The 17,638-nt window shown below is 40.5% G+C and overlaps 2 protein-coding genes across 2 annotated transcripts; both read left to right on the top strand.

Moving 5' to 3' along the window:
- Positions 1–22: 22 nt before the first annotated feature.
- LOC117954518 (ubiquitin-conjugating enzyme E2 R1-like) lies at positions 23–5,459 on the top strand. Its single transcript, XM_034888396.1, has 5 exons — positions 23–826; positions 995–1,081; positions 1,217–1,314; positions 3,218–3,352; positions 3,475–5,459. The coding sequence occupies exons 1-5, from the start codon at positions 641–643 to the stop codon at positions 3,686–3,688; spliced, it is 720 nt and encodes a 239-aa protein (XP_034744287.1). The 5' UTR covers positions 23–640; the 3' UTR covers positions 3,689–5,459.
- An 840-nt stretch (positions 5,460–6,299) lies between these two features.
- On the top strand, positions 6,300–17,555 carry sirt6 (sirtuin 6). The gene is made up of 8 exons (XM_034888465.1): positions 6,300–6,500; positions 8,059–8,186; positions 10,382–10,564; positions 12,275–12,334; positions 14,508–14,603; positions 14,692–14,772; positions 15,890–16,013; positions 16,962–17,555. Exons 1-8 carry the CDS (start codon positions 6,435–6,437, stop codon positions 17,277–17,279), a joined length of 1,056 nt encoding a protein of 351 aa, XP_034744356.1. The 5' UTR covers positions 6,300–6,434; the 3' UTR covers positions 17,280–17,555.
- Positions 17,556–17,638: the final 83 nt, after the last annotated feature.

The following is a 17,638-nucleotide window of genomic DNA, read 5'->3' as shown; positions in this document are numbered from 1 at the left end:
CGCGTGGACTACAAATCCCAGACAACACAAGGCGCCGTTGCCTGTGTTGAGGGCACACGAGAGTCCTTACAGCAACATTCTTCTTTATCCAGTCCTTCTGTTAGGGCGATATCAGCCACATTTCTGACTACTGTCGTTAGAGGTTTTGTTTTCTAGCAGTTCAGATCAATAGTTGTGTTTGATTTTCTAATTTGACCCTCATAGTTAGTTAGAAAGTATTCGCGCCCCGGTAAACTCGTCTTCAGCTGGTCCGTCAGGTACAGCTCGTTAGCTAGCTAGTTACATTAGCCAGCAGCTACCAGTAGATTTACGGCTTATATATCCGTGCCTGCCCTGCCAGGTAACGTTAGATAAACTAAAGCTGGATGCGTTGGTCCGCCACAATGGTTCGGTCCGTTAAACAATTTCAGAGCTTTGACATTAGTAAATAATTTATCTCATTTCGAGACAAAACAACGCAACCTTTGTGACTTGGCCCGTCAGGTTTGGCCTGTTTCATTGTCTCCGAACGTCGACAACAGACAAGTTGTTATTCAGTGTCAGCGGGTTGTTTGGCTAGTTAGGCTAACTTAGCCGTGTTCGCGTATCCAAACCCGTCAGCTGTCGACTCGAGATAATATTGAAAGCCACCCAGTTTGATATGGCGCAACACGACCACACTCATGTTGCCAGTTCACAGAAAGCACTCATGTTGGAGATGAAGAGCCTTCAGGAGGAGCCCGTCGAGGGATTCAAAATAACACTGGTGGACGAGGCTGATATGTACAACTGGGAAGTGGCCATTTTCGGACCCCCAAACACTCATTACGAAGGGGGGTATTTTAAGGTAAGAACATTTTTATTATGTCCAACAAGGTGGGAAATTGTCACATCTGGCATGTCATTAAAACATAGACCATGATAAACACTTAAAGTCTTTCAGTAAAATATGCCATAGAGTAAACTGTAGTACTACAGTGCACTACCACATGTAAAGACCTGTTGTGTGCCCCAGGCTCGGATCAAGTTCCCCATTGACTACCCATACTCCCCACCTGCCTTCCGGTTCCTCACCAAGATGTGGCACCCCAACATCTATGAGGTGACATAGCACACCCTGATTCTGTTATATAATAGGAAATGTGATGCCTTTTCGTGCCCTCATCACAATTTAACATCCTTCCGTTTTTATATGATGCATCCCATATTGAAAGCAGTTTATTTCCTCTCTTTTTAGAATGGAGATGTGTGTATTTCTATATTGCACCCTCCAGTGGATGACCCGCAAAGTGGAGAGCTGCCTTCAGAGAGGTGGAATCCCACCCAGAATGTCCGGTTAGCACACGCCCTCATCTTCTCTCTTCATGTGTCTCTCCTCCCTTCTTTTCTTCTCTCAACCACTTGAATTATTGACCTTATTCATGTCCTCATCACATTGGAGATGTCTTCAGTGGAGTCTCTTAAGACATTGCATTCATATCTGCTTATTCAGCATCACATGTGTAATGTGATCTGTTTTTGGCCAGCCCTTTATTGGTTTGTTGTGCAATATTTGTAGACCTGCAAAACATGTATGCATTACACCATCTGTGTAAAATAATTCAACGGTGCTTCCTGGTGGATTTGTGTTAGCTCACCGTTTCTTCCCAAATAATTTCTTAAGCAATCATTTATTAAGGGCACCTACATCAGGAAATCCTCCATCGCTGCTAAAAATTAAAGCTGCACCTGAACTGAGCTCACGCAACTCTGTCACAAAGAAAATCTTTATAAGGAATTTATAGAGCAAATCATGTGTGTGTGTGTGTGTGTGTGTGAACAATAGGATACATGTACAATTTTATATGAGAAAATGTATCAAGGCTTTGTTAAGTTTCTTTTGTAAATGAGCGCACACATGCGTGGGAAATCAAAGCATAATTTCTAGTATTGATGTGAATAAGTCACATAGGTGATGATAATAACTTTACAGAGGAACAAAACTAATAACTAACTACCCCCTCGGTAGTAAACATACAGTATACTTAAATGAACACCTCTTTGAAAGTTACTGGCCATTATACGATTCATCAAGATGGAATATGTGGCAGAGCTGTTGTACTGGATTGCATTAGATCATTAATGTGTACCTAATAGTATCAATAGAGTGTATGTTCATGTATTCACACTAGAGATCTTTTGCTTCCGGAGACTGATTCTGATACCTCAACCTGCGTATCATCCGAGACCAGCGTGTCATATATTTGATTATATTTTGACAGCTGTATACTACTATCCTTGTATGGATGTGGTATGATTTCTCTTTGTTGTCGGTCTGGCTCACGTTAAACTCTTTGTGAAACCTAAACAAACACAAAAAATGAATGCCACAAAGCTATCCAGTTTGACAGTTAGTTATAACAGAAAAAGAACATAAATAAACTACTTTTAACGTAGGTTTTCTTTAGCGCTTTAGTATGTGGTATCGGTGGATAAACTCGTACTTACCGATACCAGCGTTTTAGGCAGTATCGGAGGAAATACCACACTACAGCTGAAATAATTCATCAATGATTGATTAGTTGGCAAAACTTTATTTTAAACCTCCTATTTAGCATAAATGGTACATAAACAATTAGTAAATAGTTTATAGCACACTGTAATGTATGTGTCAGATGTGTAGATTTAACAACTAAAACTACCTCTATTACTGCTTTTATTTTTAAGAATTTTGGGGGGATTTTAGGCCTTTTTATTTACAGGCCAGCTGAAGAATAAAAAGGGGGGACGACATGTAGCAAAGGGCCGCAGGTCGGAGTTGAACCCGCGGCCTCTACGTCGAGGAGCCAACCTCTGTATAGGCGCCCGCTCTACCAACTGAGCCCTCCGGGCGTCCCTCATACTGCTTTTTAATCCGTAGTTGATTTTATTCACTCTCGCCTAACTATTCCATTGCTTTGACTTTGGGTTCATCATTCATGTGAGTTGTTTGGGATTACATTTTGTGTTGCTTGTTGTGCACCATCAATTTCTTCAACGTTGTTTACCTTTAGTCGAGGCAGATCCTAAATCACCGGCCTGGACTGGAAAGCACTCTGGGTCAGCTAACGTTGTTTTAGATGTGCTATATAAATAAAAATGACTTGACATTTGGTAATCAAAGTAATGATTAATGTTTCTGTCCTGTTCAAAATGGCCACGTCACTCATCTCTGGAGAGTGTGTTGGGTTTAACGCTCGCCTTTTGTGTTTGCTTCCAGGACCATTTTGCTGAGTGTGATCTCGCTGCTGAATGAGCCCAACACCTTCTCTCCTGCCAATGTGGACGCCTCCGTCATGTACCGCAAATGGAGGGACAGCAAGGGCAAGGACCGGGAATACGTCGAGATCATCAGGTGAACAGTCGCACTTTATTATTATCATCACTTACAAAAGCTTTTCTCACAAGACTTGACCAAAATTTGAAGAGCTACTTTGCCGATTGTCATCGTAAATATTCTTAAATGTCTCCCTTTAGGAAACAGGTAATGGCCACCAAGGCGGAAGCTGAGCGCGACGGCGTGAAGGTGCCCACCACGCTGGCCGAGTACTGCGTCCGCACGCGCGCCCCGGCCCCCGACGAAGGCTCCGACCTCTTCTACGACTATTACTACGACGACGATGACGACGTGGAGGGCGAGGACGGCGATTGCTGCTACGACGAAGACGACTCCGGCAACGAGGAGTCGTGACATGCTTTTTTTTGATGACATCCCCAATCTAGCTGACAAACGCTAGCCGTTGTTCAGTCCGGGTCGCCAGAAGTTCGTGGTTTGGAAGAACTAAAACCAATCGAAAAGAGCCGTTTTTTCCTGACCCTCTGAATTATTTTCAGAGGCAAAAATCAATGCACCGTTGTGTAAGGGTCAGACCTGGTCAAAATTTGCACCAGCACAAAAGTCACCAGTTTCATCAGTGCAGACGTAATTTCATTATCACCTAAAACTTACTTTGAGAGAATATTACCTAATCCTTCTGAGTTGTTCAGTCCCCTGTATGATTATAGTATTGTGGGGTTAATACCACTTTTACCAATAGCAACATTTGCACTGGTGTAAACACTTCCAAACGTTGCTCAGCCTCTCTCTTGCATATCTGTAATTGTAACTCGGTGTTGCTGACCAGTAGTTGGTCTTAGTGACTGACAGAAGATTGAGGACTTCAAGCAGCCTGTTTGTACTGAACGATCTACTGCAAATCCATTCAATCAGACCTTCCCAAGAGCAACAACCTTTCTTGCGTTGATATGACGGGATGTCACAGGACGTCACAAAGTTCTTGTGCATGCCAGAACATCGTCGGGGACCCTTTTTTTCTTTTTTGTCCCTTTTCACTGATGGACTGTATCCCTTCATCATGATCTGTTTTCAGCTCGCTGAGAAGAAAGACTTTTTGTTGACTGAGATCCCAGAGGACTTTTCTATCTGGAGGACCGACTGGCAAGCTGAGTCAGCGGGAACAAGTTGGGTAACCAGATCTTTTGCTGTGTTTCCTCTGGATACTGTTGGATGTGTTTCTCTTGTCATTTTGAGTGTGGGGTTATGTTATTTGAAGTAGGTCAGATTTAAGTGTGCGTAGAGGTGTTTTTCAGAATTGTATTTCTCCTCAGGTTTGCTCTCTGAGAGGCCTGGCGGAGCCAAAGACCTAAAGCAGTGGAAAGAAAGCCCACAACCTTTTCTGACGGTCTGTTGTAAACTCGCCTTTGTTCTCTCATTTGCAGGCTTTGTTATTTCAGTCTCTTTCTTTGGTTAGAAATTATGCCTGCAATATTTTGCTTGAAAATGATTTTATGTGATGCGATTATTAGGTTTGATTGGAGGAAAAAAAAAGGCTTCTGTAGGAAAAGTGTCTGTCGAAAGGTGTAGGTGTTGCAGTATCGGTCAGGATTATCAAAGCTGTTCAGCCTGGACGTAGACAACAAGGCTTCCATGTTATATTTTCACTTCTGTTGTTTGTGTCAGGTTAGATAGATGGGGTTTGATATCATTTTTTTTTTTTTTTTTTTTTAGAGTTTATGGGTTTGTTCTGTGTCGTTTTGCATTAGCAGTATTTTAATTTACTCAAATTAGGACTATATACTGAATTTCTCAGGATAATGAATTACATATGATAAAACAATTAAGACAAGCAACTAGGGTACAAAATGAGCGGCCATCCACCAGCCAAATACTGGCTAAATATGCAAGTGGCTGGTTGCATTGCTTCACTCATCAGCCAACAGTAGATTTCTATTGAGTGGCTGGTAAAATATCAACCTTTGCTAGCTGTTTGGCCGGTGGACAAAATCAGGACATTTTGCCCTCTAAGCAACTATCTCCGTTATTTTTTTATTTCTTTGCAGAGTTGGTTGTCTGCCTCAAAGGTAACTTATATGGATTGTCACCATATTGTTTTATTCACCTGTTTTTTTGTTGTTGTTTTTTGGCTATTTATAACTGAATAATAAAGATTTATTGGAAATAATACGCAAAGTGTTGCAGTGCAGTCTATGATTATCCTGTTTTGGGAGCGTGCACCTTTTCATAGATGTCAACCATATCATGTCGGTACATGTCATCTCTCATGTCTTTTGATGCAACTGAAATGCAACGATCGCGAGCTTCAATGGTATGGAGGAGGGAGGGAGGAGGGAGGGAGGGAGGGAGGAGCCTCTCACACCGAAGTTCCCAACCTCAAATGTTGTGGGCGGGGCTACGTCGGCTGGCATCCAGGCTACCCTGATTCACCAATTAGATATACTGCCCATGTGCAGCTTTTCATAGAGGTAAATTATCCCATGTCGGTACATTTCATCTCTCATGTCTTTTGATACGACTGAAATGCGACGATCGCGAGCTTCAATGGTATTGAAGTCAGAAAACAAATATGACCAAACGTGCCCTGTGGTTGATTCACTGCCGCTGTGACAAATGACAGAGGACAGGAATCTTGCAAAAGCTTTCTGTTGAAAAATATTTACCGTAATGGACTGTTGTTGTAGATCACAGTAGGTTTACTGTAGAGTAACAGTTTCAAGCTGCCAGTAGTTTACTGTAATTTAACAGTAATTACTGTTATAACTACTTCAATTACAGAACTGCAGAAATGAATGTAATGAAAAAGCCTCCTCTTTTCTACATGTTTACCTCACATAGTGTGACAACTTATGATGGGGAAGTTTTTCACAAACGTACATTCTGTATTCAACCATGTTGTCGGGGTATTGCTATAGTATGAAGAAATAGGACAACTTTCTGTGCAGCGTACAGTTGCGTGGAGTTGCAGTGCGCTAGGGTTATTTCTCAATGTTTTTTTTTTAAATATCGTCGCTCACGGATGACGTCACGCTAACAGCAATTTTAAGTCAAACTGCCTGGGAGCTTCCGCCGTATGTTGCTATGATACAGGAACAGCTTTCTAAACAAATATAATAAAGATACTAGCTATAAAACAACAGCCATGTCTGTGAATTATGCTGCCGGGCTCTCACCGTACGCAGATAAAGGCGTTTGCGGACTTCCCGAGGTAAAAGCTAGCTAACGTGAGCTAACGTTTGGTAGTTAGCTTGTAATCATATGCTAGCAAGTTAGCCGAGGATGCCTGCTTCATGTTCGGTCGTTAGTTCGTTTTAACACATTTAAACAGTTAATTCAATGTAAAAATACTACATGGCAGGGAAAATGTATGCATTGCAATTTTTACTAAAGACAAGTGTGGACATGTTAGCTAACAACAGAAAGCACTGAGGTTGTCAAAAGCATAATTAGTCTTTGTTATTATGAATGGCGTGATTTGTACATTCATTAAACGTCATTAGCTAATGGCTAATAGCAATAGCGTGTGTAGCTAGGGTACGCAGAGTTGTAGCTCGTCCTGTTGGTGCAACCTTTAACTAGCAATGCGTCATATTATGAGCCTATGTATAAATTGTATGAGTTAAATATTGTCTCTAAAGACGCCACTGTCTCCACTTTTCTGTTGTAGCCATACGTTTTACATGTAAGACTTGCATTGCTGATAAGATTACACGAGAGGCTCAAGCATGGTAAAGAACAGTAACCATAGCAATTAGATAAAGGAGATAATTATATGTAGTTATTTACAAAAGGGGGTGGTGGTTGTTGTTGTTATTAAGGAAGGATTAATAAAGAGAAGTCTCTAAGTCTAAGAAATAAATGGGCAACTTGTTCAATATTGTAGTCTGATATGTAGAATAGCAGAAGTATTAAGATATATTAAATGGAAAAGTACCAATGCATCAGAATTGTGACTAGATTTTGTTACTCTCCACCTAAACCATACTATCAGCCTCTCTGATAAAGCGTTTTGACGGACTTTATCTTTCTGTTATCAAAGCTGTTCCATATTTAGTAAGTGCCCTGCTCAGGTACAATAGTTAGACAATGACAGAAGGGGAAAATATGTGAGGAGTTTTCTATTAAAAGTGACCCAACATGAAGTCGCACACTCATCGTACATGAACTTCCATGCACAAGTGAAACCTATTCACAGCAGACATGCTGGTTTTGTCAGGCTTTTTTAAAACTCAAATGCAAAGTTTCTGGAGTAAATGCACTTCTCAAGTTGTAGTATATAAAGAATTTTGTAATTTGTTGCAACATTTACACTAAGGCATGATATTCATTTGAAATGTTTGTTATTGTAACGATGTCTTCTTTATTTACAAGCTGCATAACTGTCATAGGATACAATATATTTCTTTATTTACAGACTCAAGGTCCAGAGAAAAAAGTACACTCAACACATTACAAAAGGGGTTCAGACCAAACATAAATACATATAGACAAACTGATCCCCAAAAATATCACAAAAGAAACACACAGATGTTTTGGTCTTCTTTGGATTGAGTTCAAAGTGTGTGAAAGTAAGCTGCTTCCTGCATGGCCATCATACCCACATTACAATAGATCTCTCACCCCTATGTCTACAAAATACTGTATGAGACCATCCCTTTTCAACCCTTCATTATTCCCAAATACTTAAATTTAGCTACTGTTTCAAAAATGTTGTCACAGTATCGGCCAGCTGTTTTTTAACCTGAAGTTTTTTTGTTCTGTGGCAGACGTTTGACAGTCCTGATGAGGTGAGGGCGAAGGTGGAAACCCTCGCTCAGTTGATAAAAGAATCCCAGTACCTGGTTGTCCACTCTGGAGCAGGAATCAGCACCGCAGCGGGCATCCCCGACTTCAGGTGAGACACAAACAAAGTCCCTGTAGCCCTTTTTTCACAATCACAAATTCCTTTTCTCTTATATTCATGAGCTATGATAAGCAAGGCAACACTGACCTCACCCATTCTGTCCCAAGTTAGTTTAAGTTTTCTTTTCAAAGAAATGCTCCCAACACACTTGTTACAGAGATGGTTTGAGGTCCCAGCAGTTACAATGCTCAGTCTTTTTTACGTGCATTTACCTTGCATATTTTTTACTGTGAAAACTATCTGGTACAAAATCTATGCAAAGGATGTTACCTCTATGCAAAATTTATGTTGGCATTGCTTTTAGGATGTTATGATTGATTTCAAACTAACTTAATATAGCATGCAGCTTATTATTATTGTCCCAGATAAAGTCTTTGTGTAAATCTAAAATCTAATCTAAAATCTAAAAGTTGTTTGAATATCATTGCGGTGGTAAAAACAACCGGGCAGTCTGATGAAATGGACTATTTCCAGTCCCTGAAAGGTTAAATCCTGATTAGATTAAAGCAGCCGATCTGGAGGTAGTCCTTGTTGGAGGAACAAACAGTATAACAGAAGGACTATTAACTGTATGTAACTGCATGATTTCCATTTCAGATTTTTGGCCACCTTGTAAAAATGGATTATGATCATGTGAATATCAAACAATGAAGAAGATGTCTTCTTTTTTCCTGTTTTTAAACTGAAGTTACTGTCTACCACTCCTCAGGACTAATCTGCTTTTCCTAGCACTTCTTTGTACCCGGTCTCAACCGCATCACCATCATAATGTATTCCTTTTTAAATAATTTGGGACTACATTAGTTGGCAAATTGATTATATGAGTCTGAGGGATAACTTCTGGACAACTACCAACTTTGTGCCACTGCATCTTATACAAATACTGTTCTTAAATCAGATGCATAATCTGAAGGACAGAAATGCTCAATTAGTTTGAAAACAATTTTTTTCCATAGAAGACATGATGGGACGCTCTCAACTTGTCTCCAGCTTTCTCTTGTAGTACCCCTGTATGAGCAGATGAGGGCAGTACTTGATATTTTTTTTCAGCTGATATTAATAATAAAATCCTGAGGCATTCTGTGTTCTACCGTTATGGTAGTAATAATACAAATTTATACTTTATTAATCCCGCAAGGGAAATTACAATGTTTTCACTCTGTTATTATTATACACAGACCTGAATTACACACACATGCTCAGTACCTATACCTACACAAATGGAGAGATGTCTGAGTGGGGGGGCATGCCCATGGAAAGGCGCCTCGAGTGTAAGAATTTCCTTTTGATACTGTGCAAACACGTGTTTTTGCCGTAATAGCTGAGCTGTGGCACATAAGATATATAACGTTTTTCTCATCAATTGAGGTCATTCTGGTTTGAATGACAGATATTTCCCAGTGACAATTCATGCATGCCTGAAGCTGTTGGCTGTGTAGATATGACTTTAATTAATATTTGATCGTCTGGCTGTCCTCTGGTATGGATGCTCCCTGGGCACCTCCCTAGGGAGGTGATTTAGCTGGGAGGAGACCCTGGACTAGGTGGAAACTTTATATTTCCGCCCTGGCCTGAGAATGCCTCAGGATCCCCAAGTCAGAGCTGGCTAATTTGGCTCGGGAAAGGAAAGTTTGGGATGGTTTGGCTGTCAGTTACGTAGAGTCGATCTTCGGCAGAAGTATCATTAAAGCCAAGCTTTCTAAGTAAAAAATCAGGCCAACTAATACAAGATATATTCCCACTGCTCACACACACACACACGCACACACACACACACACACACACACGCACACACACACACACACACACACACACACACAACTGAACTGGTTTTGGCTGAGTGAGCAAAGAATCTGTTTTTAAGAGAGGAGGCTGTGGTTGCTGAAATTGCGGATTCACAGGATGTGTCCCCTCATCTGATGACTAAAGATAAGTTGTGTGTCCTCAAAGTAACTTGGCAACTGTCAGAGTGTTTTAGACCACACCAGTGCTGGCAGGACCGCCGTGTTCATCCCTCAATCAAACACCCAGGAACAAAGTCAAAGGAGCATGAATTGTACAGATACATTGAATACATGAATACATAACCACGCACCAGTTGCAGACACGTAATGCCTCCAGTCTACCCACTGCATTACAACCTGTTCAATCCTGAGTCATCACTTTGTCACTATATTCTCTTTCAGGGGCCCAAAGGGTGTGTGGACGTTAGAAGAAAAGGGGGAGTCACCTCGCATGGAAACCACATTTGAAGAAGCCAGACCCAGCTTGACTCACATGGCCCTCCTGGGACTGCAGAGGGCAGGCTACCTCAAGTATCTCATCAGCCAGAATGTGGACGGCCTACATGTCCGATCCGGCTTCCCCCGGTAACTCCGCCCTGCCTCCTGTCCTGTAGCACTGAGTGGCTTACTCAAATCATAGCGGTTAGTGGGACATTACCTCACAGATAAACCACATAGCATCTAGAAGCGCTTAAAGCAGTAATTAGTTTTTTTTAGCAGCGTATTAAGCTGTAAATAGTGTAGGGCTACTATTTACATTATTGATAAATCTGCTAGTTATTTCAATTCATTTCAATGAATCTATTTATCATTAAATGGTGAACTATCCTTTCACAATTTACAAGAACACAAGCTTATGTCATCACATAAGCTGGAAAAGCAGCAATTTATTTATTTTGAGGTGCTATGACCATTACCAATGCAACTCTTTAGCAAAAATTATCACCTAACAAGTGGTTAGTGTTAGCAAATAGTAATAAAAGTCAGAACTCCTGACAGAAGTATCTGGCTCTGTAGTTTCTAAATGCTCCACAAGAGCTGTAAGAAGGAGCCAAAACATTAATGTTGCGGGCCATAAAACCCAAACAAGGATCTGGAAGACGCTAAAACGCAGCGTAGCGCTAAGGGGAGCTGCAGAGTCGGGGGATCATTTTTTTGTGGGTTTGTCACTACGAGTGACCACTTTTCCATAACATGTATCCAAGTCAGTTGACATATCGTTAGTATAAAAATGTAAGATGTAGCCTCCTATCAAATACTGTATAACAGCAGCAAATGTCCTCATTTTCACAAAATTACCCAATTATGGAAGAAAATGTTCTCCATATGCCAAGAAAAATATGCTATATAGTACATATTAGATCAATTTTCATTACATCTCCGCTGCTCCTTCCCAAGTGTAGGACCAATAATATAATTATTATTACTGTTATTACTGTTTTCTCTCTTTCTCTCTATGCTGTATTCCTTTTGCTAAAAACTGCTGCTGGACTCTTCAATTTCCCTGTGGGAGTCGTCCCAAAAGGATTAATAAAGGAAAGTCTAAGTCTGTCGCTGTGCAGAATGATTCAGTGTTAAAGCACAGTGAGAAGAGAGGGAATGGATAAGTGAGAGGTGGACGTGAGCTGTTTATTTAGAGGAAAAGGTGGTCAGAAAATATAGAGAATTCCTTTGAATTGTGAAAAAAACAGCCACGTTATAGTTCATTTTATTTCAATTCATTCCTAGTACACAAACACAAAGAGGTACACCATTGTTAGTTGTGTGAGAAAACCCATATTGTTTCATGCCATTTTGTTACAAGTTTGGATGTGACTAATTGTTTTAAATACGAAGCTGCTGCTTTGTGATAACAGCTGTAACAGCGCCAAACAGGAGGAGCTCAAGTAACTTCAAATGATGCCCAGTGTAATAGAAAATGTTTGTTCTGACTCTGGATTATCCAAACATACTGGACTAACCCAAGGCCAAGAATCCAATTTTTAATACAGCACATAAACCCAGCCTTATACCTATTGGAAGACTTGCTTTCTCTGGAAGCTATTTCATCCCCTGTGCTCCATTAGTCATTAGGTCTGACAGCAAAATGGTGATTCTCTGAGGAAATCACTGAGGCAGCGGACAGGCTGGTAAAGCAAACTGGTTGGCACTAAACAGCAGGGATGCCTATGAGGCCTGCGATTATTTATTCAAGGATTGTGAAAACGTTTTGTCGAAGAGTCCTGACATTAACTTTGTAGAAATTGATCTAAGTGGATATCATCTTTGTAATCTCCCTCCCTCTTTCTTCATCAGGGATATGTTATCAGAGCTTCATGGAAACATGTTTGTAGAGGAGTGTGAGAAGTGTGGCAGGTATGTGTGAGCACCAAACACCCGCATTTTAATCTTGAAACTCTTCGATAACTTAAAGGCAACACGTAGCTGCCGCAAACATTTATGTCTCTGTTGTACTATCTGCTTGGATGAGGTCTAAATACTAAAACATCTTGTACACCTGTTGGGTAAAACAAATCATGTGGCTATAACACAATATGTAAAGCATGCAGACCGGACATATTAATCCACGTCCAGCAAGATAATGCATCATTTTACAGAGCGCTCATTAAAGGAGTCAAGGAACATCACTTAATTTCACTCCAGTGACCTGCTCAGTTTAAAAAAAAATGTATCCAACGGAGGCATAAATGTACTGGATGTCTGCAACAGCTACATGATGCCGTTGAGTATTTCCAGAATTGTGTTGAGTCGATTCCTTAAAGAAAGCTGTCACGTGTCAAAGGTTGCCGGATCTAGCTAATAAAGTGGGGCCACTGTGTTTATATTATCATGTTCATGTGTATGAATTCATGTGTATTACAGTTTTTTTCAATTGCTAGATGACAATGGGCACAACTGGAGTCATATGTGTGAAACTCTAACAACGGTCTACACAGCATAACATTTCCTGTAATTAGAAGACAAAATCGAGAAGAAAAATAGACAAAATCAATATATATACTGTGTGTGTGTGTGTGTGTGTGTGTGTGTGTGTGTGTGTGTAAATTAAAAAATATAGACAGTGGCTTGAGAAGTTTACACACCCAGGCTTAAGTTGATAAAAAAGATGAATAATAAACCATCTTTTGGAAATTGATCTTAATGCCTCAATTCTTAAGTTTTTAATTCCAAAGGCCAAGGGAACTTTATCATGAAATAACTGGCCTTTAACTGTTTAAATTTAAATGTTGCCTGCCTCTATGGGAATTTAACATAGAGGGGTGTATACTTATGCCCCCTGTATTTTAACATAGGGGGGTGTATACTTATGCCCCCTGTATTTTAACATAGGGGGGTGTATACTTATGCCCCCTGTATTTTAACATAGGGGGGTGTATACTTATGCCCCCTGTATTTTAACATAGGGGGTGTATACTTATGCCCCTGTATTTTAACATAGGGGTGTGTATACTTATGCCCCCTGTATTGTAACATAGGGGGGTGTATACTTATGCCCCCTGTAATGTAACATAGGGGGGTGTATACTTATGCCCCTGTATTTTAACATAGGGGGTGTAAACTTATGTCCCTGTATTTTAACATAGGGGGGTGTATACTTATGCCCCTGTATTTTAACATAGGGGGTGTAAACTTATGTCCCTGTATTTTAACATAGGGGGTGTAAACTTATGTCCCTGTATTTTAACATAGGGTGGTGTTTACTTATGCCACTGTATTTCAACATAGGGGGGTGTATACTTATGCCCCTGTATTTTAACATAAGGGGTGTATACTTATGCCCCTGTATTTTAACATAAGGGGTGTATACTTATGCCCCTGTATTTTAACATATTGGGTGTATACTTATGCCCCTGTATTTTAACATATTGGGTGTATAGTTATGCCCCTGTATTTTAATGAAGAACATTTATTTATTTACAATACATTATTCATTCATAAAGAAAATGTTTGTTGGAAATTGGATTTTCCCAAATTTGTTGAATTAAGGCATTAAGATCCATTTCTCGTGTGTGTGTGTGTGTGTGTGTGTGTGTGTGTGTGTGTGTGTGTGTGTGTGTGTGTGTGTGTGTGTGTGTGTGTGTGTGTGTGTGTGTGTGTGTGTGTGTGTGTGTGTGTGTGTGTGTGTGTGTGTTTTTGTGTAAACTGGATTGTATTGCATTGTTGTCTACCCCCAAACTGTTAGAAAATAAAAAAGAAAAGACTATAATTTCACTCTTTTGTCATAGGAAATAATGATTAGTGTAAAGTCTTAAATTAGTATCTCAGTGAGGATTGTCATAGTGTTTGGCTGCGCTGAGCCTGTTTTTGAGATGTGTGAATGAGTTGTGCAGCTGAGGTGAACTGTTGGTAGTGCAGACTGTGGTTAGTTTTTCACATGTGGCTTCAGTTGGGACCACTGTCATTTACAAATAAATAAAAAACTATAATCGACCTGGGCTTTTAAGCAGCTTTCACTTCTTAACTGTAACTTAACTAAAGGTGATCTGGTCAGATGGAGACGTAATCTGTACGAGTCTTGGTTTTCTAGGCAGTTTGTCAGAGATAAAGTGATTGGTGTAATGGGACTGAAACCGACAGGGCGTTACTGTGATGTTGTACGATCCAGAGGACTCCGAGCCTGCAGGTAACACATGCTTTCACTGCATTATGAAACAACCAATACTTTACCATGATCCATTTATCAGTCTGACTTCATCATTTTACTTAAACAGAGGAAAGCTGATAAGCACTATCCTGGATTGGGAGGATGCTCTTCCTGACAGAGACCTGAACAAAGCAGAGGATAGCAGCAGGTGAGACGGAAAATTGCAGCACTTTGTGCTTGTTTCCTCATTATATTATTATAGGCTGTCTACTTTTTGTTTCAGCATCTGTCTTGGAACTCTCACAGTATCCTGATTTATTTTGACATCCCAATTTCATTCTGCTTTAATGTTGCCATTTGCCTCTTGTGTGTCAATGTTTCCGTTCAATCCTTCAGCCACAAAAAAAGCTTGTATTGTGTGTCTACAAAGCAGCAAGGTAAACTGGATGTTTGAGGCACTCAGTGGCCCATAATAGATGCATTATTACTGATGCGTAGTAAGTGTTTATGCACGTACTTGTGGAACTGGAGTGACATCCAGGTAATTTCTATTTTGCTCTATCTCATCACTGAATAGGAGACTACTGCCACAGTGGAGCTGCTGTGTTTATGCTCTTTTATTCATAATGACATATTGCAGTGTGCAGTGGAGATGGCTTTGCTAGATGTGTATGTTACTGAAAGCAGCACATACCAGGGCTTGTCATTACATTTGAGTCACAGCGATAAGCATACATTTCTCTAAAAAAGAATTACCCAGCAATCTTTCAAAAACCCAGAAGGTCATTTTGCCACACTTATGGCTGTTCTGAAGTTATCCTTAAAAGACTTTTCCTCATCATCCGGATGAATAGTCCTTCTTTCGCAAAGGAATTTGAACCCATTTCCCAAGATACACTGCTTTTTCTTAATCCACACAAAGATGGCAGCTGGAAACGTTTGTAGCATGCAATCAAAAATCAAAGCAATTCATCATCTACTATATTTATATATTGATGTTTGATTGTGTTTTACAACAAAAGCTAGGAAACATGTCTCCGCAGGCCAACTGGATTAGAAATACAGTCTCAAGTTGAGTATTATAATAAATATATATATATAAAAGGCTTCAGAACAGCCGTTGTGTTGTTAAATAATCTGTTGGGTTTTTCAGATTACTCAAGGTAATTATTTTCTTGGTGACTCAAATGTAATTGGAAAATGCCAAAAAACCTTAATGTTTTCCTCATTACTAAAATGTTCTACCAGCCTTGGAAACTCAGCTGACCTCGTAACACACAGCTATTAGAATGTGGGTGACATATTTCTCCACTGTGTGCACCCAGACGAGCAGACCTGGCACTGACGCTGGGCACCTCCCTGCAGATCAAACCCAGCGGAGACCTTCCACTTCTCACCAAGCGCAAAGGAGGGAAACTGGCCATTGTCAACCTGCAACCCACGAAACACGTGAGTCTCAGTCATGCACCACAACGTGACTCACGTGGTAGGTGGAAAACGTGGCCCTGGAAGTACTGTGCCTCAGTGTGTTAGTATTTGTGTTGTAGAGTGGTCTCAAGACCACTTTTTGAAGGTCTCGCCTCGGAATCAACCACATTTTTACTCAGTGTTATCTCTGTCTTGCATGAAGAGGGCTCAGGATTTTATTTCAAGACCGGTCCAGACCACAACCTCGGGGATATCACTACATTGCCTGTGTATTGTTTGATTCTGTGTAAACATTATTACTGTGAGTGGATGTAAAGCTTCCTGCTTTAAATGCAACCGATAACTCGACTCATTTCTAGTTTGAAATGTGTTACTGTTAACCCCCGTTCTCCGCCCCCCCTCCCTTAACACACACTCCCAAAGTAAATGTACATGACAGGAGAAGAAGCTCTGGCTGTCTGGGAGATTCCAGCCATATCATCGGTAATAACATTTAGTTTATTACATTTTATTTATGATATATTTTTAAAGAGTTTATTTGCAAAACATCTAAATAAAATGCACATATTGTCTAAATTCTGCAATGTTAAGCTAACCGACACAGCTGGGACCACCTAAAATAGGAATCTGGGCTAAGTTAAGAAGCATAATGAAAGGTAGCGAAGCTAGCTGGCTAAAGTTATCAATCTGCCTCTGTACCAGATCTACCCAGAAATCTCTCCACCCCTCACCCAAAGGGATTTAGCAAATAATAAATTAGGTTGATCTGGTCTTGTCTCGGTCTCAACCCCTTAAAGTCTTGGTCCTGTCTTGGTCTTGGTAATGACTTGGTCTCGGTTTAGATGGTCTTGACTACAACACTGCAGTGCAATAATCAAAGGCAAAATTACAGGAAATAAATTCTTCTAATGTGCCTTATACGCCATCTTCACCTTCAACATTTCACCGTCGTAATTTTCTGTCTTGTAGGACAAGCATGCACACCTGCGTATCCATAGTTATGTGGACGATGTCATGAAACAGCTGATGGAGCTGCTGGGATTGGACATCCCAAAGTGGGAGGGTCCGACTGTCTGCGAGAGCTCCAAAGCCACCTCTGAGTCCGCCACCGATGTCAAACCACCACATGCCATCGCAGCAAAGAAAAAGGGGAAAAGGGACCTGATTAAGGAGGAGAGGAAAAGAGACACAACGGCACTAACAGACGATGGGAGTGTTAAGGAGGAGACGGTGTCGGTAAAGAGGGAGAGAGCCCATTCCCCAGTGGAGTTAAAAGAAGAGAAATAGCCTCAGGTATTTTTTTCACAACACAAAGCTGTCCACAAATAACAGCTGATGGTGCCTGGTTTGATCAGATTCAGAGAACAGAGGTTCTTCTCATCTAATGCCCTCTGGGGCAAAGACTTTTCTAGTACTGTAGTGTTTTTTGAATACCTAATACCTAACTTGTACCTGCCATCTGGCTGTAAATGGACCATAATCCCACTGTACGTTTCTAGGAAAATGTTTTTATCTCAGGAAAAAAAGCATTGTACTCTGACAGAAAAAAGTCACTTACTGTTTTTTTTTAAATATATACAGTGGGTACGGAAAGTATTCAGACCCCTTTAAATTTTTCACTCTTTGTTTCATTGCAGCCATTTTCC

This window comes from Etheostoma cragini, chromosome 12 (assembly GCF_013103735.1).
Source record: "Etheostoma cragini isolate CJK2018 chromosome 12, CSU_Ecrag_1.0, whole genome shotgun sequence".
In the NCBI taxonomy this organism is placed as follows: Eukaryota; Metazoa; Chordata; class Actinopteri; order Perciformes; family Percidae; genus Etheostoma; species Etheostoma cragini.
The sequence above is the reverse complement of the archived record's forward strand: the minus strand, read 5'-3'. Positions and strand labels throughout refer to the sequence as shown.

Excerpts from the sequence above, each read along its gene's own strand:
- LOC117954518 (XM_034888396.1), top strand. The coding sequence starts at position 641 with ATGGCGCAACACGACCACACTCATGTTGCCAGTTCACAGAAAGCACTC. Across the intron at positions 827-994 it reads ACGAAGGGGGGTATTTTAAG|GCTCGGATCAAGTTCCCCAT; the intron begins GTAAGAACATTT and ends TGTGTGCCCCAG. Across the intron at positions 1,315-3,217 it reads AATCCCACCCAGAATGTCCG|GACCATTTTGCTGAGTGTGA; the intron begins GTTAGCACACGC and ends GTTTGCTTCCAG.
- sirt6 (XM_034888465.1), top strand. The coding sequence starts at position 6,435 with ATGTCTGTGAATTATGCTGCCGGGCTCTCACCGTACGCAGATAAAGGC. Across the intron at positions 6,501-8,058 it reads GCGTTTGCGGACTTCCCGAG|ACGTTTGACAGTCCTGATGA; the intron begins GTAAAAGCTAGC and ends GTTCTGTGGCAG. Across the intron at positions 12,335-14,507 it reads GAGTGTGAGAAGTGTGGCAG|GCAGTTTGTCAGAGATAAAG; the intron begins GTATGTGTGAGC and ends TTGGTTTTCTAG.